The 22,522-nt window shown below is 47.0% G+C and overlaps 1 protein-coding gene across 1 annotated transcript in view; it reads right to left on the bottom strand.

Moving 5' to 3' along the window:
* Positions 1-7,199, bottom strand: part of LOC121270789 (pro-neuregulin-3, membrane-bound isoform-like) — a 598,214-nt gene extending 591,015 nt beyond the window's left edge. The window contains exons 1-2 of the mRNA XM_041176229.1: positions 6,834-7,199; positions 6,521-6,641 (exon numbers count right to left, since the gene is read on the bottom strand). Of these exons, the coding sequence (XP_041032163.1) occupies positions 6,521-6,641; positions 6,834-7,199 (487 nt within the window). The remainder of the gene's footprint in view (positions 1-6,520; positions 6,642-6,833) is intronic.
* Positions 7,200-22,522: the final 15,323 nt, after the last annotated feature.

The raw sequence follows: 22,522 nt of genomic DNA, 5'->3' as shown, positions 1-22,522 counted from the left end.
TACATAGGCAGAGATCCATCTTGATATGCACATACATAAAAAACAGTCATCTGGTGCATATACAGCCAGAGACTCAATATACACTAGCAGTGAGTCAGTCTTGATATATGCAAGGTGTGTATCAGTCTCGATATACACAGAGGGAGAAATAGTCTCGATACACATAGGGCTAGAATCAGTCTCCTATATCCACCAGGATATACACATACAGCCAATGAGTCTCAATATACACAGACAGAGATCAGTATTGATATGCACAGGGATAAAATCCCTCATGGGGAGGTGGTGGTGTATAGTGGTACTGTCACTGGACTAGTAATCCAGAGACCCAGGGTAATGCTCTGGGGACCCAGGTTCGAATCCCACCATGGTAGGTGGTGGAATTTGAATTCAATAAAGACCTGGAATTAAAAGTCTAATGATGACCACGAAATCATTACCGAATGTCGTAAAATCTCATCTGGTTCCCTAATGCCTTTTAAGGAAGGAAATCTGCTGTCCTTACCTGGTCTGCCCAACATGTGACTCCAGACCCACAGCACTGTGGTTGACTCTTAAATGCCTTCTGATGGCCAAGGGGTGAACAATATGCCAGTGATGCCCATATCCCAAGAACAATTTTTTTAAAAAGTCCTGTACACATGCAATGAAGGAGTCTCAAAACACACAGAGAGAGAATCAGTCTTCATATACGCAGGGATAGAATGTGTTTCGATATATGGAGACCAAGATCAGTCTTGATATTTCCATTATAAAATCAGACATCTTGTGCATAAGCAATGCATCAGTCTCAATATACACAGGGACAGAATCACCCTCAAACATGTACAGGGAGTAAGTCAGTCTCGTTATACACAGAGAGAGAATCAGTTAAATATACACAGTGAATGAATGAGTTTTGAAATATTCAGGGACAGAATCAGACTCATTACACAGAATGATTGATTCCGTCTTGATATACACAGGGAGAGAAACAGTGCCGATATACACAGAGAGACAATCAGTCTCGAAATACAAAAGCAGAGATACGTTCTCAATATATACAGGGAGAGAATGAATCCCAGTTTACACAGGGATGGAATCAGTCTCAATATATGGAGGAAGTGAATCAACCTCAAAATAAGGGAGAGAATCAGTTTCGATTTGCACAAGGAATGAACCAGTCTTGATGTACACAGCGAGAGAATCCATCTCGAAATACAGAGAGAGAGAACCAGACTCGATAAATACAAGGATAGGATCCACCTCGATATACAGAGGGATAGTCTCAGCACTGATAAACCGAACAAAGGTGTCAGTCTCGATATACACAGGGATAGAAACAGTCTCTATATACACAAAAAGAGAATCACTTTTGATCTACACAGAGAAAGAATCAATTAGGATATACACAGGCAGAGATCAGTCTTGATATACACAGAGATTAAAATGACTCTTCCGATACACATCGAGTAAATCAGTCTTTATATGCACAGGAAGAGAATCAGACTATATATACACAGATATGGAATCAGTCTCGGTGTACACAACAAGAGAATCATTCTCGATACACACAGTGAGAGAACCTATCTTGATATACACAAAGATCAAATCAGTCTCCATGTACAAAGAGAGTGAAACATTCTCAAAATGCAGGACAGCAAATCAGCCTTGATACCTACAGATATAGAATCAGTTTCGATGTATACAGAGAATGATTCAATCCATAGCGATCAAACCAGCTTCAATATACACAGGCAGAGATAAGTTTTTAACATACACAGAGTTAAAATTCGTCATCATGATCACAATAAGTCTTGCTAAACCCAGTGAGAGAATCAGTCCCAATATAAACAGGGGTTGAATCAACCTTGATATACAGAAAGAGAGAAACAGTCTCGATACACACAGGGCTAGAATCAGTCTCCTATGTCCAGAGGGATAGAACCTGTCTCAAAATCCACAGAGATAAAATCTGTCATCGTGTGCACATGCAGTGAATCAGTCTCGCTATACACAGTGAGACAATCAGTCCCGATATACACAGGGATTGAATGAATCTTGATATACACAGAGAGTGAATCAGTCTCGATATACAGATGAAGCGCATCAGCCTTGATATACACAGTGAGAGAAACAGCCTCGATGTGATACAGGAAGTGAATCGGTCTTAATATACACACAGACAGAATCAGTCCTGATATGTACAGACACAGATTCATTCTCAATGTACAAAGGAAGTGAACTAGCCTGGATATACACAGGGACAGAACCAGTCTCCACATACACAGGGACAGAAACAGTCTCCATATACACATGGACAGAACCAGTCTCAATTTACACAGGGACAGAATCAGTTTCGATATACATAGGGAGCGAATCAATCTCCAATGGCCTTAGGGATCAAATCAATCTCAATACACAGAGGCAGAGATCAGTTTTTAATACACACAGAGCTAAAGTCAGTCATCATGTGCACAAGCAGTCAATGAGTCTCGATATACACAGTGAGAGGATCAGTTTCAATATACACAGGGAGAGGGTCAGTATTGATATGAAGAGGGTGTGAATAAGTCTCCGTTTACACAAAGGCAGAGAATCAGTCTTGATATACACAATGACTGAATCAGCCATCATGTGCACATGCACTGAATGTGTCTCAATATACACTGGGAAAGAATCAGTCTCAACATACACAGGACTAGAATCAGACTCCTGTGCCCACAAGAATTGAATCAGTCTCAATATACAGGGGAAGGGATCAGTTTTGATATGCACAAAGCTAAAATCAGTCATCATGTGCACGTGCAGTGAATGAGTCTTGATATACACGAGGATGGAATGAGTCTTGGAATACACAGTGATAGAACAAGTTCAATACAGAGTGCTGCCGGGCATGCCAAAAACAGAACCAGGTATACCGAAAAATGAGGTGTCAGCTGGTGAAGCTACAACACAGGACTACATGGGGGAATGACATCATGGTGATGTCATTGGACTAGTTATAAAAAAAACTCATCTGGTTCACTAATATCCTTGGGGGAAGGAAATCTGCTGTCCTCACCTAGTCTGGACTACATGTGGCCCCAGATCCACAGCAGTGTGGCTGACTCTCAACTGCCCTCTGAAATGGCCCACAGCGAGCGACTCAGTTCCAGGGCAATTCAGGATGGGCAACAAACGCTAGCCTTGCCAGCGATGCCCACATCCCATGAAAGAATAAACATTTTTCAAATGCCAAACACCGAAAGCAGCAAGCGATAGTCAGAGCTAAGTGATCGCACAACCAACAGATCAGAGCTAAGCTCTGCAGTCCTCCACATCCAGTCTTGAATGGTGCTGGACAATTAAACAACTCACTGGAGGAGGAGGCTCCACAAATATCCCCATCCTCAATGATGGAGGAGCCCAGCACATCAGTGCAAAAGATAAGGCTGAAGCATTTGCAACAATTCTCAGCCAGAAATGCCAGGTGGATGATCCATCTCGGCCTCCTCCGGAGGTCCCCAGCATTACAGATGCCAGTTTTCAGCCAATTCTATTCCCTACAAGTGATATCAAGGAACGGCTAAAGGTACTTGATACTGCAAAGGCCATAGGCCCTGACAATATTCCACAATGGTACTGAAAACCTGCTCCAGAACTAGCCATGGCTAGAGCTAAGCTGTTGCAGTACAGTTACACCACTGGCATTTACCCAACAATGTGGAAAATCCCTGCAGGTCCAGTCCACAAGAAGGAAGACAAATCTAACCCAGCCAATTTCCACCCCATCAGTTTACCCTCAATCATCGGCAAAGTGATAGCAGGTGTCACAACGGTGCTATCAAGCAGCACTCACTCAGCAATAACCTGCTCACTGACGCTCAGTTTGGATTCCCCCAGGGGCCACTCAGCTCCTCAACTAATCACAGCCTCGGTTCAAATATGGACAAAAAAGTTGAACTTTGGAGGTGGGGTGAGTGTGACTTCCCTTGACATCAAGGCAGCATTTGACCAAGTGTGGTAAAAAGGAGCCCTTGGAAAACTGGAGTCAATGGGAATCAGGGGGGAAAACTCTCCACTGGTTGGAGTCATACACAGCAAAGGAAAATAGTGGTGCTGTTGGAGGTCAGTCATCTCAGTCTCAGGACATCACTGAAGGATTTCTTCAGGGTAGCGTCCTTGGCCCTAATATTTTCAGCTGCTTGATCAATGACCTTCCTTCCATCATAAGGTCAGAAGTGGGGAATTTCACTGATGATTGCACAATGTTCAGCACCATTCCTCAGATATTGAAGCAGTCCATGTCTAAATGCGGCAAGACTTGGACAATATCCAAGCTTGGGCTGACAAGTGGCAAGTAACATTCACACCACACAAGTGTCAGGCAATGACCACCTCCAGCAAGAGGGAATCCAACCATCGCCTCTTGACACCCAGTGGCATTACCATCACTGAATCCTCCACTATCAACATCCTGGGCGTTACCATTGACCAGAAACTGAACTGGGCTAGCCATAGAAATACTGTGGCTACAAAAGCGGGTCAGAGACTGGGAATCCTGCTGCAAGTAACTCACCTCCTGACTCCCCAAAGTCTGTCCACCATTTAAAAGGTACAAATCAGAAGTATGATGGAATAGTCTCCATTTGCCTGGATGAGTGCGGCTCCCACAACACTCAAGAAGCTTGATACCTTTCAGGACAAAGCAACCCACTTGATTGGCACCACATCCACAAACAGTCACACCCTCCACCACCAGCGTACAGTAACAGCAGTGTGTACCATCTACAAGATGCACTGCAGGAACTCACCCAGGCTCCTTAGGCAGCACTTTCCAAATCCACAACCACTACCATCAAGAAGGACAAAGGCAGCAAAGCGATGGGAACACCACCAGATGGAAGTTCCCCTTCAAGCAACTCACCATCCTGATTTGGAACTACATCGCTGTTCTTTCACTGTCGTTGGGTCAAAATCCTGGAGCTCCCTCCATAACAGCACTGTCAGTGTTCCTACGACACATGGAATGTAGTCGCTTAAGGCAGCTGCTCACCAAGTTCTCAAGGGCAATTAGGGATGGGCAATAAATGCCCTCCAAGCCAGTAACGCCCACATCCCATGAAAGAATAAAAAAACAAAATCTCGATATACACCGGAAGTGAATCAGTTTCGATATACACCGGGAGTGAATCAGTCTCAATACACACAGGGATAGAGTCATTCTCAATATACACAAGGAGTGAATCAGTCTCAATACACACAGGGATAGAGTCATTCTCGATATACACAAGGAGTGAATCAGTCTCTATGCACACAGGGATAGAATCATTCTTGGTATGCATAGGGATGAGATCTGTCTCGATATACACAGACATTGAATTCTTTTCACTATATACAGGCATTAATCATACTATTTGAACCTAATCCACTATATATGGGGGCAGAAATAATTTTGATATACAGAGAGATTGGATCAGCCTTTGTTTTGCAGAACATGGACCACCATCACCCATTGTAAAATAGAGGAAAGTAATGTATGTAAAACTGTATTTTTAACACCATCAGAATGGAGACCAGTCAGCACACATTTATTTAAAATCTGAAATCTGCAATGTTTTGTGGTTATGCTGACTTTGATTGTTTATTCCTATTGCAAAGCTAGAGCTGACCCCAAATAACGATGGGTGTTAATTCTTTAATTCACTGAAGAATGCAGCACACACACACAGACTCCTACACACACACACAGACTCCTACACACACACTCTCTCTCTCACACACACAATCCCCCACACACTCCCCCCAATGCACAGTCACACACACTCCCCCCCGACACACACAGTCCCACACACTCCCCCCCACACACACTCTCACAAACACACACACTCACAGACACACACACACAGTCCCACACACTCCCCCAACACACACACGAACACACTCCTACATACTCCCCCATAAACACAAACACACAGACTCCCACAAACTCCTGTTACACACACACACACACACTCTCACAATCACGCACATTGAAACACACACAAACTCAAACATTCACATACAGTTTCACTTATATTCAAACACACATTCTCCACACACACTCACAATCATGCACATTGAAATACACACAAACTCAAACATTCACACACAGTTTCACTTATACTCAAACACACATTCTCACAGGCACACACACACCTACACACACTCAGTCTACACACACATACACACTCCCACAGACATGCAGATACTCCACACACACTCACAGTCACATATACTCAAGCACACACAAACTCAAGCATTCACACACAGTGTCACTCACATTCACACACACACCCAGTCACATACACTCAAACACACACAAACTCAAACATTCACACCCACACACACTCATGTTCACATTCACATACACACTCTCACATCTCACACACTGACACACACACTCAAACACATACTCACATACCCACAGTCACACGTACATTCACTTATACACTTACACATTGAGTGTGCAACTCTTACATTCCAACATTTGCAGAATATTGAGATCTGAGTTACTCACGAAATTTGGGTCCAATAACAGAATGGATCTCAGTGGTAGATTCCCCCGATTTTATTAGTGTCCAGGATGGTGTGGAGTCGTGCAGAAAGAATTTGCTTGAAGAGGTAGAAAAGGGCACTGCCTGCCAGGTTGGTACATGTGAAACAGTTGGGGTGAGACGAAAAGGTAATGTGCCCGGTACTGTGGGGGTGAGGGGACCAGGTGGAGTCGTTGTGGGGGTTAGGGGGCCACGGCGGGCAGTGGTTGTACCGTGGGTACTAATCCTGGGGGTGAGTGAGATTGTACCCCGGGTACTCACAGCAATAGTACTAACCATGGTATTTGTACCAGTGTACATGGTAGTGGCCTCATGCTTAGGGAAGGAGCTTGGCTTCGAGAGGAAGATAGGATCCTGTCCAATGCGGTTGGACTCCAAGTTATCTGAGGGCACATATTCCTTCACCGAACCAACAAGAATCCACCTGAGCAACATGAGACTGAGTCCCAGCCCAATGAATCCAATGAGAAGAGGAACAATGCAGAGCCAGGTTTGTTGGCGAGGCCACACAATACAACCACTGCAGTGTAATTCCCTGGATGGTGGAGAGCTCTCCTGCTCTTCTGTCGGATTAGCACCTTCCGAGTCTCCAGAAACAACAGGAAAAACAGGTGGAGCTGAAGAGATTGCTCCTTCACTCATCCTGTAGAGAATGCCAAGCCCTCGAGCCCAGAGACAGACATCAGGAATACATAACCAGGGGATCAACGAATCCGAAATATAGACAAAGTAACTGCATTTAGAAGAAAATTCTGTTTTCTGTCAGCAGCAAGTCAGTTGGTCATGGAACATTCATCTACCCAAATGAAAGGTTGGCAGTGCTGGAGGAGATGCTGAGTCAGCTACAGCATAATGCACATCCTTCTCTCTGCCTCGATCTACAGGGACTCTGCTTGCTTTTCCCTCACAGCCTCTCCGGGACCACCGCACACCTTCTGGGATTGACACGAAGCATCCTCACAGCTTGCTGGAACTGGACCATGGCAATGGGCAGGCTCGCTCGCTCGCTCACTCACTCACTCACTCACTCTCCCCTCTCCCTCCCTCCTCACACGCTCGCAGTCAGCAGCATCCGCTCGGTGGCCGTCAGCAGCAGAATGCACCTGTTCATCTCGAGCCGGCATCCAACCCTTGGCCAGCACTTAGGGACAGGAGCCAATCGGCTTGCGGGGAGGGAGCGCCGCCCGCCCGCCCGCCTGCCCGCCCGCTCGCTCGCTCGCCCGCCCGCCCGCCTGCAGCATCAGCATCGGCAGCGGGAGGAGGGAGGGAGGGAGCCGGGGCTCTGCTTCACCAGGCGGTGCTGAGAGCTCCCGATCTCTCCTCACATCGGCAACAAAGGATCGCTCGCAACTGCAAGGTCCCTGACACCGAAAAGAAGTGGGGGGTGGGGGGAACGCAGAATCATGTCTGTAGAGGAGGGGCAGAGCGAATTGGAAAAAAAGGAAAAAAAAATACACGGACACCTCCCAAGAAGCTAAAGCAGGAATGGAGGCAGACTGCTCACAGCATTAAATGCATCAATAAATAAATGATCCTTCTCCAATTGCCCCAGCAGCTCCAGACCCACTGCTTTCAAACTGCTTTTTATCCAATGCTGCTCTGGGTTGCAGAATGTTAATTGTGTCGCTGCTTTAGTGTGAATATTTCAAAGCATTTTTGGAAAAAAAAAACCTTGTAAAATAAAGGCTGAGGGTTTGTTTGCATGAGTGTTTGTTTTTTTTTGGGGGGGGGGGGGTGCGATGTGAATATGAGGAAATCCTGCACTGAGAGACGCACATCTCTCAGTGACAAAGGTATCCATCCCCAAACCAAGCTGAGTATCTGCATCGCATCTGAGAGTCAAGGACATGTAGAAGAGGCAGCAGCTCACAGCCGCACAGTTCCTGTGTTAACCAGATCAATGCCAAACTGTCGCCACTCTCAGTACAGTCAGTACCAGCTTCCATTCCCAATCAATCGATTTAAAATCACTCTTCATTCATTTCATTTTTAACCTGAAATAAATCGTCTTCGTACTGAAACATTTAATCAAACACAAAGGTCACAAATTCAGCTGAGCCACCCCTCACTGCACAATGAAAAAAAACTCCATTAACTTCTAATCTATACAGAAGAACAGATACCTGTGAATGAGTACAGGCTGGAATCTAATCAAAGGGATTGGGGTGTGTATAAATACCAAAACAAATACCTGGGAGTAAGTTACAGTCTGGAATCTAATCGAAGGGTTCAGAGTATGTATAAGTATAATAACAGATATCTGGGAGTGAGTTACAGACTGGAATCTAATCGAGGGGTTCGGGGTGGTTTATATACAGAACAACAGATACCGGGAGTGAGTTACAGACTGGAATCTAATCGAGGGGTTCGGGGTGGTTTATATACAGAATAACAGATACCGGGAGTGAGTTACAGACAGGGATCTAATCGAGGGGTTCGGGGTATGTATAAATACAATAACAGATACCTGGGAGTGAGCTACAGACTGGAATCTAATCGATGGAGTCGGGGTATGTATAAATACAATAACAGATACCTGGGAGTGAGTTATAGGCTGGAATCTAATCGAGGGTGTCGGGGTGTGTATAAATATAATAACAGATACCAGGGAGTGAGTTATAGGCTGCAATCTAATTGAGGGTGTTGGGGTGTGTAAAAATACAATAACAGATACCTGGGAGTGAGTTATAGGCTGGAATCTAATTGAGGGTGTTGGGGTGTGTATAAATACAATAACAGATACCTGGGAGTGAGTTATAGGCTGGAATCTGATCAAGGGGATCGGGCTATGTATAAATACAATAACCGATACCCGAGAGTGAGTTACAGACTGAAATCTACAAACTTGCAAAGATTAGTAGTAGATCCGAAGATTCAACAAAATTTAAGAACCAACAAATGGCTCAACAAATAATGAGGGAGAAATTAGAGTACAAGAGAAAGCTAGCTAGAAATATAAAAACAGATAGGAAGAGTTACTGCCAGTATTTATAATAGGGAAGAGTATCTAAGTGAGTGTTAGTCCTCTAGAGAGTGAGAATGGGGAATTAATAATGGGAAATGCAGAAATGGTGGAAGCCATTGTTGGAACCATGGTTGAACAGACATTTTGTGTCTGTCTTCACTGTAGAAGACTTAGGGCGGAATCGTCCCAGATTTGCACTGTGCAATAGTGGGCTGGAAACAGGACAATTTTACCCATTGGCTGCAATGGCAGCTTTTCAGACTGCATCACCCCAATTCTGACCCATTAATCATACATTCCCATAAACACACCATTTCGATGGCAGGCAGGCCCTCATTGCTCGCTGCACCATCACCCCGCTGTTTACTCATGCCGATTGCCAAACTTTAAGTGTAACCACACGCACAGCTCTCAGTACTTCCAGCCCGGGACTCACACATGCACAAGCCCATCACACATTCACCGGCATCTCACTCACTGCCAGCTCAAGGGACATCACCACTCACTCTCTCACACACACACCTTCACATCTCCATCTGGCCTCATCTCCTCTGGAGGCTGCCTCCTCAGCCCTCACCATCTTGAGGCCACTTGCACAGGTCAACTTGCGCCCCACCACACACACCCTGGGATACCCAACTTCTCCAGTACAGCCCTTGCCCTGCAGCCTCTTCCATTGCCTGAGGCCACTTTTCCCCTTTCTCAAGCAAGCCCTAGCCCTGCAGCCATTGAAAAGCCACCTCCGCCTTATGACTGGCCTGGTAGGTGGAGACCTGCCCGTGGTGGGCCCCCCTCTAAAAGTGATGCAGTGCTGCCTGCAATCACGCCAACATGCTCGGATGATCCAGCATGGAGGATGATTCCAGCCAGCTGGGCTTATTATGATATGCAGGGGCTGAATTCTCCAGTCAGCGAGAGTGGGCGGGGCCCACTCGCTGACCCATAAAATGACGTGTGGTGACCTTGGGCATGCGTCCCGTTGTCACCATGTGTCACTTAGATTTTCAGTTCGGTGGGTGAGCAGGCGAAGAGCTACAGGCGGCCTTCGCATTTTTAAGGAAACCTCATCCAGGGGAAGGATGAAGTTTCCTGAGGTGTTTCGAAATTCAATGAAAAATTTCAAAATATTTGATTCTTTGACATGCCCCAGCTCATGTGACAGTGTCATATGAGGGGACATGTTTTAAAAGTTTTTAATTACTTTATTTCAGTTTTTAAATGTCAAACTGATCTCTCTGAAGACGCCTCTGTGCCTCAGGGAGATTTCTGCGCTCTATCGCGCGCATGCACAAAGGAATGCAGGCCCCGACTCAGGGAATCCCGCCCCCACACCCACCCTCCCCCTTCAAACAACCACCCTCCCCCTGCCCCCCACCCCCCCCCCACCCCCCCCCCCCCCCCCCCCCCCCCCCACCCCCTACCACCACCCGCACAGGGAGCGCTCAGCACTTCCGGGCCAGCGTCACGCTGGGCAGACCTTAATTGGGCCACCCACATAAAAGGGCGGCGCGGCCTTGATCGGGGGCACTGATCAGGTTCACACCCGCCCCCTCCCACCTCCACACAATCCCCCCAGTCAGGGGGTAAATTTTCCCCCAGATGTATTACAATGAAGTTCCCGGCATCCAACAGTGGGAAACATTGATGGGCAGAGCAGATGATTGCAAACTGGCTCCACGACTTTATGAAGCTGATGTTTGTCTTTCTCACCATATTGTCCGCTCACACCGCCAAACTTGCCCACTGCCAAAGGGAATGGAAAAGTCCACTCTCAGAAAACATCTGAAAGGTACTTGAAAATCAAGAGGTGAATGGGAGGGAGGAACTTAAAACAATCACCATCAACAGAGAAAATACACTGGGAAAACTATTAGATCTAAAGACTGACAAGTCCCCAGGACTAGATGGTCTTAAAAGATGTGGTTGCAGTTATAGTAGAGGAATTGGTTATAATCTTCCAAAATTCCTCATATTTTGGAAGGTTCCCAGCAGATTAGAAAATATGAAATGTAACACCTTTATTCAAAAAAGGAGGGAGTCAGATAGCAAGAAATCATAGGCAATTAGCGTAACGTCTGTCATAGGGAAATTGCTAGAATCCATTATTAAGGAGGGTATAGCAGGAGACTTAAAAAATCAGAATGTGATCAGGCAGAGTCAGCATGAAAGGGAAATCATGAATATAAAAGTGGGGAAGTTTTACAGCAGCTGTGGTGGGCCTGGGTAAGACCACATCTGGCGTATTGTGTACAGTTTTAGTAACCTTAATTGAAAAAGGATATAATTACATTAGAAGCAGTTCAGAGAAGATTCACTCAACTCATTCCTGATAGGAACATAAGAACATAAGAAATAGGAGCAGGAATAGGCCATTCGGCCCCTCAAGCCTGCTCCACCATTCAATGGCTGATGTGCCCCAGGCCTCAACTCCTCTTTTGCTCCAGCTCCTCATAGCCCTCAACTCTCTGATATTTCAAATATCGATCCACCTCCTCTTTAAATACTTTCAGTGATCCAGTCTCCACAACTCTTTGAGGTAGAGAATGCCAGGCATTGACTACCAACTGAGAGAAGAAATTCCTTCGCACCTCAGTTTTAAATCAGTGTCCCCTTATTCAGTAACTATGTCCCCTAGTTCGAGATTCCCCCGGTCATGGAAACATCTTCTCAACATCTAACCTGGTCTGAAGAGGTTGGGTCTATACTCATTGGAGTTTAGAAAAATGAGAGGTGATCTTATTGAAACATATAAGATCCTGAGGGGTTCTGATAGTGTTATGGAGTTAATCTTTCAGGCAACTTTTCTTGGTGGACACATTTAACTTTATTTATAACACAGCATTAGCTACTACACACATTCATCAAACTCCATAACTAAGAAGTACTGTCCCTCTGGAGGTTCCCACACTGCTAACACATTGGTTTACACGGGTCATGTGATCTTACATAACAGGATTATTCTTAAAGCTGCAGTCCTACACTTCCCAAAACTATTATTACTACAGACAGGGTGGGTACTGGGAGGATGTTTCCTCTTGTGGGGGAGACTAAAACTAAGGGACACAGTTTAGAATAAGTGGCCTCCCTTCTAAGAAAAAGAGGATGAGAAATTTTTCCTCTCAGTGCATCATTAGTCTGCCCCAGAGAGTAGTGGAGGCAGTTTTCAAGGTTGAATTAAACAGATTTTTGATCGACAAGAGAGCCAAGGGCCATGGAAGGTAGACAAGAAACTGGTGTTGAGACCATATCAATTCAACCATAATCTTATTGAAAGGCAGAGCAGGCTGGAAGGGCTGATTGGCCTGATCCTGCTCCTTAGTCCTATGTTTCTATGTTACTATGTTCTACTGCAGGCTGAATCTATTCCTGCTCATTTCAATGATCGAGGAGGTTGGTGGTTTATATATAGAATAACAGATACCCAGGAGTGATTTGCAGACTGGAGTCTAATTGAGTGGTGAGGCGGGGTGAGGGGGGTTATATATTGAATAACAGAAGGGTTAGGGTTAAGGGTTAGGGTTAGGGGGTTGGGGTCAGGGTTATGGTTAGAATAACAGATACATAGGAGTGAGTTACAGACTGGAATCTAATCGAAGGATTTGGGCAGTTTACATACAGACCCCTAACTTCCAAGCTGCAGGACATTATATCTGGGGGGTACCCCAAAGATGCACTGGGGAACATGGGATTTCCTCACTTCCCCTGAACTCCCTCAGGATCCACCCACTCCCCTGACCCCCATGGACCACCCCGAACCTACCACAGAATACCTCCCCGACTCCACACAGGACACCCCGATTACCCCACAACCCCTCCAACTAACCCCTGATCCCCCACAAGACACCCTGATAACCCCCCCGATGCACACAGGATCTCCCAGCTGACAAGACCCCCTAAACTGACAGCCCCCGACTGACTGCATCCCCACAGACTGACCCCCTAACCCCCCACAGACTGACCCCCTTACCCCCCACAGCTGACCCCCTGATTAGCTCAACCCCCAACTGACCCACTGCAACTGATTCCTGCCCCTCCTGTCCCATCGAGCCCCCACAATCCTACCCAGTTACTTTATACACATACCTTCTACCTGGTCTGGACCATTAAACTTACCTGGCTTATGGCAGCTGGTGCCATTAAAAGGGGGTGTGGTTCACTTAGCTTTGACTCCACAACCTTGGATGGTAAGCCTAGCAGGGTGTTGCACTGCACAGATCTCGCCCAGCCTGACATGAAAGGCCAGGTGAGATGGAAGAGGTTGGATTTGAAGGTAAGGAATTACAAGAGGAGCGGAAATCTGACTCAATTGCCAATCCACTGGAAGTTATGGTCCACACCCACCCAAACGCCTCAATTAGATTCCAGTCTGTCACTCACTCCCACGTATCTGTCATTCCATACTTACACCCCAGAACACCTCAGTTAGAATCCTGCCTGTAACTCGCTTTTGGGTGTCAGTTACTCTATATCTAAACCCCCATCCCCATCAAAACACCCAATTAGATTCCAGCCTGCAACTCACTCCTGGCTATCTGTTATTCTATATATAAACTCCCTTGAAGCCATCAATTATACTTCAGCCTGTAACTCACTCCCATTCTATATATATAGAATAATAGATACCCGGGAGTGAGTTACAGACTGGAATCTAATCAAGGGGTTTGCGGAGTTTATATTTAGAATAACAGATACCGGGAGTAATTTTCAAGCTGGAATCTAATTGAGGTGTTCAGGGGTTCATATATAGAATAACTGATACCGAGGAGTGAGTTACAGACTGGAATCTAATCGAGGGGCTTGGCGGTTTATGGCTAGAATAACAGATTGTGGAACATGAGTTACAGACTGATTTCTAATTGAGAAGTTTGGGCGGGTTTATGTATAGAATGTCAGATACCCGGGAATGATTTACGGACTGGAATCTAATCAAGGGTTTTGGGGGTGTTCATATGTAGAGAAACAGATACCAGGGAATGTGTAACAGGCTGTAATTTAAACAAGGGGTTCAGTGGGGGTTTATATATAAAGTTACAGATACCCGGTCATCCTGCTTGCTCTCCCCCATCACCCGCATGGGCAGCGCAGGCCACTGCCACTCGTGTTTCACACTGGATGGGCCTTAAATGGCCTGCCAGTGTGAAATCGTGATCCGGCACCGATCACAGGGCATGGTCAGCTTCCCAACTGCTCCCACCTTCCCCCACCGAGACCATCCAACAAGGTCAAAATTCTGCCCTTTTTTAAAATTCATTCATGGGGTGTGGGTGTCGCTGGCTGGGCCAGCATTTATTGCCCATCCCTAGTTGCCCTTGAGAAGGTGGTGGTGAGCTGCCTTCTTGAACCGCTGCAGTCTGTGTGGTGTAGGTACACCCACAGTGCTGTTAAGGAGGGAGTTCCAGGATTTTGACCCAGCGACAGTGAAGGAACGGCAATATATTTCCGAAGTCAGGATGGTGAGTGGCTTGGAGGGGAACTTTCAGAAAGTAGTGTTCTCATTTATCTGCTACCCTTATCCTTCTAGATGGTAGCTGGGTATTGGTCTTGGGTTTGGAATGTGCCGTCTAAAGGACCTTAGTGAGTTTTTGTAGATGGTACACACTGCTGCCATTGTGCGTCAGTGGTGGAGGGAGTGAATGTTTTTGGATGGGGTGCCAATCAAGCGGGCTGCTTTGTCCTGGATGGTGTCAAGCTTCTTGAGTGTTGTTGGAGCTGCACTCATCCAGGCAAGTGGAGATTATTCCATTATACTCCTGGCTTCTGCCTCGTAAATGGTGGACAGGCTTTGGGGAGTCAGGAGGTGAGTTACTCGCCGCAGCATTCCTAGCCTCTGACCTGCTCTTGTAGCCACAGTATTTATAAGGCTAATCCAGTTCAGTTTCTGGTCAATAGTAACTCCCCAGGATGTTGATGGTGGGGGATTCAGTGATGGTAATGTCACTGAATGTCAAGGGGGCGATTGATTCTCTTTTGTCATTTCCTGGCCCTTGTGTGGCATGAATGTTACTTGGCACATGTCAGCCCAAGCCTGGATAATATCCAGGTCTTGCTGCAGTTGGACATCGACTGCTTCAGTATCTGAGGAGTCATGAATGGTGCTGAACATTGTGCAATCATCAGCGAACATCCCCACTTCTGACCTTATGATGGCAGGACGATTATTGATGAAGCAGCTGAAGATGGTTGGGACGAGGACACTACCCTGAGGAACTCCTGCAGTGATGTCCTGGAGCTGAGATGATTGACTTCCAACAACCACAACCATCTTCCTTTGTGCTAGGTTTGACTCCAACCAGTGGGGAGTTTTCCCCCTGATTCACAATGACTCATTTGCTGGGGCTCCTTGATGCCACACTCTGTCAAATGCTGCCTTGATGTCAAGGGCAGTCACTCTCACCTCACCTCTAGAGCTCAATTCTTTTGTCCATGTTTGAACCAAGTCTGTAATGACGTCAGGAGTTTAGTGACCCTGGTGGAACCCAAACTGAACTCCTTCATTGAGCAGTTTATTGCTAAGCAAATGCTGCTTGATAGCACTGTTGATGACGCTTTCCATCACTTTACTGATGATGGAGAGTAGACTGATGGGGATGTAATTGGATAGGTTGGAATTGTCCTGCTTTTTGTGTACAAGATGTTATGATATGGCAGGTGGCATGTGCCAGGCTGACCAAACCCCAGAGAGAAACTTGGCCAGGCTATCATAAAGGTTTTGCAATTTGTATTTATTATGAAAAGGTTTGTGCACTGAACTCTGAAGGAACGAGTCCACAACCACCTTTAGAGATTTTGAAAACTAAATTAAAACATTTATTAAGAAAAGGAAAGAAAGCTTAAACACACACAAGATTACAGCTACACAGTTAACTTTAGTTTTATAACAGTTCTCATAATTTCTACTTAAATAGACTCCCAACTACACACCCTTTCAGGCAACAGTCCAGAACGGATTCTTAATCTTGAAGGGTCATGAGGACTCGAAACGTCAACTCTTTTCTTCTCCGCCGATGCTGCCAGACCTGCTGAGTTTTTCCAGGTAATTCTGTTTTTGTTATGGATTCTTAATCTATCAGCAAGACTGCCACAAGCACTCACAGTTTCTGTAAGGGAGGCATTTCACAGCTTCTTTCTCCCTCTCACTTGACAATGGAATTCCAAGGCTTTTAACACAACCTTATCTTCTGGAGCAGCAAATTTCTCCAGGGTGGCTAGAGGTTTTTTTCCACAAGCCTGTGTTTCACACAATGTACCTTTCAAGATGTCATGTGGCCACACCCATACAACTGTCCATTCTTCTTCAAATCCTATTTCCTCCTTTTTGATCTGTAAAATCCATTGTTTCAACCAGTCTTTGAAAGCTACTTTTCCCAGCATATAAAAATCTTTCATGTTGTCCTTATGGCCAGCACTCTTGGGAAAAATAAGCATAATAACTTTGCCTTATTTATCTTGCCAGTTGTAAACATCTTACCATGTCCCTTTGAAAAGACAACAATCTCTCCCCTTAGTTAAAAATGCAAATTCCATTTTATTTAGCTCGCCCATTAGCATTTCAAATACCTGTTTTTTTACATTTAATGCCTTTGATGGTTCAAACCTTGCAGTCTAACAGTCTGCAGTTTACTTAAATTATTCACACACATACGCGCACATAAGCCTGCTTTAAGATATCCCACAGTAATGTCAGAAAAAAATATGTTAGTTCCTTTACAAGGACTTACCTGGGCAATTTTCCACATAGCCAGGTAGATGCCAGTGTTGTGGCTGTACTGGAACAGCTTGGCTAGGGATGAGCACTTGGTACATCATAACATTCAAAGCTATGGACCAAGTGCTGGTGAATGGGATTAGTCAGGTGTTTCTCACGTGTTGGTGCAGATTCGATGGGCCGAAGGGCCTCTTCTGCATTCTGTGGTTCTGTGTTTCTGTGATAATGATCTGGGGGACAGGGATACTCATTGACATTGTCTCCGCATTAACTGATCCAATGCCCTCGTACTTCCTTTTAACATCAGTGAAGCAGGGCTGGGAGGAGGAGCAGCAGAGGCCCCCTCTCACACCTGAGGGACCTGAAGTCTCACCAGCGCCACACCTTCTCTGCCAGGTAGGCACCAGCACAGATACTAGCACCTCCGTGGAAATTGGAACATCAGCTAGTGTCCCTGGGCACAGCGGTGAGGCTACTTCATAGCCACTAGAGGAGCTGGCAGAGACAGAGAGTGCCCATGGCGCCAGCAGTTGCAGGACTTCGGGGAACCAGGCAGATGCTCAGTCAGTGCCTGATGTTTTGCCTCTGTAGTTGTCCGCGATGCAGCAGGGACAGGAAATGCAGCCGGGTGTGCGGGAGCATCTGGGGGAGCATGAGGCTATGCTTGGCTTGATCTCCGTGTTGGAGGAGCCTATGCAGATGATCGCCTAAGCAATGAGCCTCATGGCTGAGCGCCGTGCATCCTCCATGGAAAGACTGGCGACTCTCGTTGAGAGGGTCCTCTGGGAGATCAATCAGGGCTTCCTGGGGATGCACGCTGACCAGCAAGCCCTCACATCAGCAATGACCTTCAGCTGGTCAGTGCCAGTGTGGGAGATGGTCTGGGCACCAAGTTTCCCAGCTCGGTGACCCTCATCCACAGTGAGCAGGAAGGTCTGAAGTGACCTCACGTCAGCGCAGCAGCTGCCTGTCGTCTCTGCCGGCTCCTCTCAGAGCCCTCCGGATGAGGGCGGCAGCTCCTCCACCCCTCTCCCAGTAACCGTAGCATCTGGTGAGGCTGCGACAACTGGGTAGATGCCAGCTGTGGAACTGGCAGCTCCCTCCCAGGTGGGGCCAGCACAGGCTCCACAGGCCAGAGGACGGCCACCAACGTCATCGAGGCCAACAGGACAGCAGAGTCAGCAGCTGGCTCAGATGCCAGTCCCAGCGAGGGGGCAGCACCAAGACGTAGCACCCGGAAATGTAAACATAATGCACCTTAGGCACACCACGGGTTTATCACTGGTGCTTTTGTGTTGGCCCGAGATGAGGTCTTTATGAGTTGGTGTGATTTTGAACACCTTTGTCATTTTGTTTCATTAAGGTTCTTTAATTGTAATATTAAATCCAGACATGTCACCATGGCTGAGGGTGCCTCTTTTCTTCTGCAGGTAGATGGTTTCCAAAAATGTAATGAGTGTTTTGTGGGACATTCAGCTTTATTAACAAGGACCTTAGTTCATGTTCCTAACCAGGCAGATTTTGCACTCAGGTATCGAGTATGGTGCCTACAGCCCAGGCTTGTCCTGGTGTTCCACCCTGTGGTGTGCGAGCTGAAGGTTCACAGGATTAAAGCCTCCTGGGTGTCCCTCCCTCCCTGCAGTATGCCCGGGTCAGTGTCTACCCCCTCAGCATTTCCCTGTGGATGCTCATCCTCGGACTCACTGCTGGACTCATCGTGTGCAGCCACAGACACTGTGTCGACATCTTCATCGTCCACTGCGTCCCCCCTTTCCAGTGCAAGATTGTGGAGAGTGCTGCATGCAACCACTATCACCGACACACGATCTGGGGAGTACTGGAGTGTGCCCCCTGAGTGGTCCAGGCATCGGAAACGCATCTTGAGAAGACCGATGATTCTCTCCACCACAGCCCTTGTGGAGGCTCCTATTGTACCGCTGCTCAGCTTCTGTTCTTGGATGGCGGAGAGGAGTCATGAGCCACCTTCTGAGGGGATAGCCCTTGTCACCCAGCAGCCATCCATCCAGCCGGGCTGGAGCACTGAAGAGCCCCGGCACCTGGGAGTGTCTGAGGATGTAGTTGTTGTGGGAGCTGCCTGGGTACCTTGCACAGACTTGTAGAATCAGCATCCTGTGATCACACACTATCTGCACGTTCATGGAGTGGAAGCCCTTCCTGTTGACAAAGGCACCCGGCTGACCTGCTGGTGCCTTGATGACCACAAGTGTACAGTCTATTGCACCCTGGACATGGAGGAAGCCAGCAATGGTCATGAAGCCTCTGGCTCGCTGTGCCTGACTTGCCTGGTCGCAGTGGTAGTGGATGAAGGTCAGTGTGCGCCTGAACAGAGCATCTGTGACCTGCTTAACACAAGTGTGGACAGCTGATTGGGAGACACTGCAAAGATCACCCACTGACGCCTGGAAGGAGCCAGAGGCATAGAAGTTCAGGGCAGCTGTGACCTTCAGAGCCACTGGCATGGGGTGTCCACCCACAAAGTTAGGGGAGATCTCAGGCCCAATCATCTGACAGATGGAGGTGACTATCTCCCTTGAGAGATGGAGCCTCCTTTGGCACTGCACCTCAGACATATTGAGGTAACAGCTTCACCGCCTGTATACCCTGGCAGCAGGATAGTGGCGTCTTCTGTGACCCCTTCCGCCTTGGACTACCTCTTGGCCTTGCACCCCTTGTGTCTGCACCAGACCTCCCAAAGGTGGCTCCCCAGAGGCTGAATGTGCACTCCTGGCCTCCTCCCCCTTCTACCCCTCCCTTCCTCCTCAAAGGAGGTGCCTCCAGTGGAGAGTTCAATTCCCATTCCCAGGCTAAGGGAAGGCTTCCTGAAACATAAGACCATAAGACATAGGAGCAGAAATTAGGCCATTCGGCCCATCGAGTCTGCTCCGCCATTCAGTCATGGCTGATAAGTATCTCAACCCCATTCTCCCATCTTCTCCCCGTAACCTTTGATTCCCTTACCAATCAAGGACATATCTATTTCGGTCTTAAATACACTCAATGACCTGGCCTCCAAAGCCTTCTGTGGCAATGAATTCCATAGATTCACTACTCTCTGGCGAAAGAAGTTTCTCCTCATCTCTTTTCTAAAAGGTCTTCCCTTTACTCTGAGGCTGTGCCCTCGGGTCCTAGTCTCTCCTATAATGGAAACATCTTCCCCATGTCCACTCTATCTAGGCCTTTCAGTATTCTGTAAGTTTCAATCAGATCCCCCCTCATCCTTCTAAACTCCATCGAGTATAGACCCAGACTCCTCAAACGTTCCTCATATGTTAAGCCTTTCATTCCTGGGATCGTTCTCGTGAACCTCCTCTGGACCCTCTCCAGGGCCAGCACATCCTTCCTGAGATATGGGGCCCAAAATTGCTCACAATATTCTAAGTGTGGTCTGACCAGAGCCTTATAAAGCCTCAGCAGCACATCCCTGCTTTTATATTCTAGTCCTCTAAGATTCTTCACTGCAGAGTGCTGACCTGAAGGTTGTGAGTCGAGATCAAGCAGCCGGTTTGTGTTTTGAAGTATTGCAGATCACACAGGCAAGTATTAGTAACTCTGAAAAAAAATATTTGACAGAGTGCACTCATGATCCCACTGAGCCCTCTTATCCCGCCCGTGGATGAGGTTTATACAAATACGTCCTGCCCGTTGCGCTGACCCGAAGATTGCACGGGCGGCGAAAAATCACCATCGATTGGCGCCTCAAGGGCCTTAAGTGGCCTGTTAATTAATGGCGGGCGCACATCGGAGATCATCGCACGCCTGCCCAACGAAATATCGCGATGGCGCGCGGTGATGTTGAGATGCTCACCTGACATCACCGCGCGTCATTTTACGTGTTGGCGTGCGGGTCCCGTTCCCCTGTACACCAACGGGAAAATTCTGCCCGACTTGTTTGTTCCGATCCTTGGCCAAGCACCAGGATGTGGTGGGAGGGTTCGGGTTAGGGACCAGTAACGTTTTGTTTGAAGCATATAAAGGTTAAGGTTAAAGACTCCTGCTTTTGGAATGAAGACACAAGCTTTCACAGGATTTGAATAAACACAATAAATTTTATTACAGAAACTATATAAATATAGCGAACATTTAGAATTAGCATGAGGTATAGATGAATTCACAGACAAATTGTGGTCAGAACCCAAAAATGCACATCAAATGGCAGAAGCAGTCAAGACAAATCCCACAGATTTCTCAAGAACCCACCCAGACATTAGGCAACCAAGAGATAAAAACATAAAAACTGCGGATGCTGGAAATCCAAAACAAAAACAGTATTACCTGGAAAAACTCAGCAGGTCTGGCAGCATCGGCGGAGAAGAAAAGAGTTGATGTTTCGAGTCCTCATGACCCTTCAACAGACTCGAAACGTCAACTCTTTTCTTCTCCGCCGATGCTGCCAGACCTGCTGAGTTTTTCCAGGTAATTCTGTTTTTGATTAGGCAACCAAAACTCACTGAAACTTAATCTTTCTCTTGAGGGTTTCCAATCTCCACCTTTGAAGATCTTGTCTTGGAATTCTCTCCAAAAGTCACTACCGCTCCCAAAGGGGTACCTTCCTCTACCCCAATGGCCCACGGTACACAGAAGGCAGCTCTCTGCCTTCAGGCATGTTTCATTCAGTTCTCGCCCTCGATTACATCAGTGCCCGCCCTCCTCCAGCCCCCCCGGCCTCGGCACCACTGAGCTTTTCAGCCATTAATTGGCCAGCCAGTATGAAATCGGGGTCAGGGGATGATCGTGGTTGGCAGTCCGTTCCCCGGCCAATCCCAGGCCTGCCGATCGCGCCCGCCCGCCAACCTAAAAACCCTGCCCTGCAGCTCTTTCTCTAATTTAACTTGACTGGAACCTCTGCCTGTGTCCTTATCTTGTCTTGTGACACTTCTTGTCTGGCTGCCCCGAAGCTGATTGCCTGAATGGCTAAAATTGACTGACCTTTGAACTGACCCGGGGAACCTATCAACACACTCACAGTGGGTCCCACCCTTGTTACTAGGCAGGAGACACTGTAACAGCCATGGGAACAGGCTGTAGCTTAACCAGTAGAATCTCCACAGGGACACACAATCAATGGATCTCCTAACATGTAGAAGAACAGTTAGCAGGCAGTGAATTACAGTCTGGAACCTAATCGAAGAGTTTGAGGGTTTATACTTACAGCAGCAGATACACGGGGGCTGTGTTACAGACTGGATTGTAATCAAAGAGAAGGATTTGTTTCTACTATTCTGCTTACTCTGTCCTATCATGACAGGGGGAAGGGGGAAGGTCCTTATCCAGAAA

Source organism: Carcharodon carcharias, chromosome 28, assembly GCF_017639515.1.
Source record: "Carcharodon carcharias isolate sCarCar2 chromosome 28, sCarCar2.pri, whole genome shotgun sequence".
NCBI lineage: Eukaryota > Metazoa > Chordata > Chondrichthyes > Lamniformes > Lamnidae > Carcharodon > Carcharodon carcharias.
The sequence above is the reverse complement of the archived record's forward strand: the minus strand, read 5'-3'. Positions and strand labels throughout refer to the sequence as shown.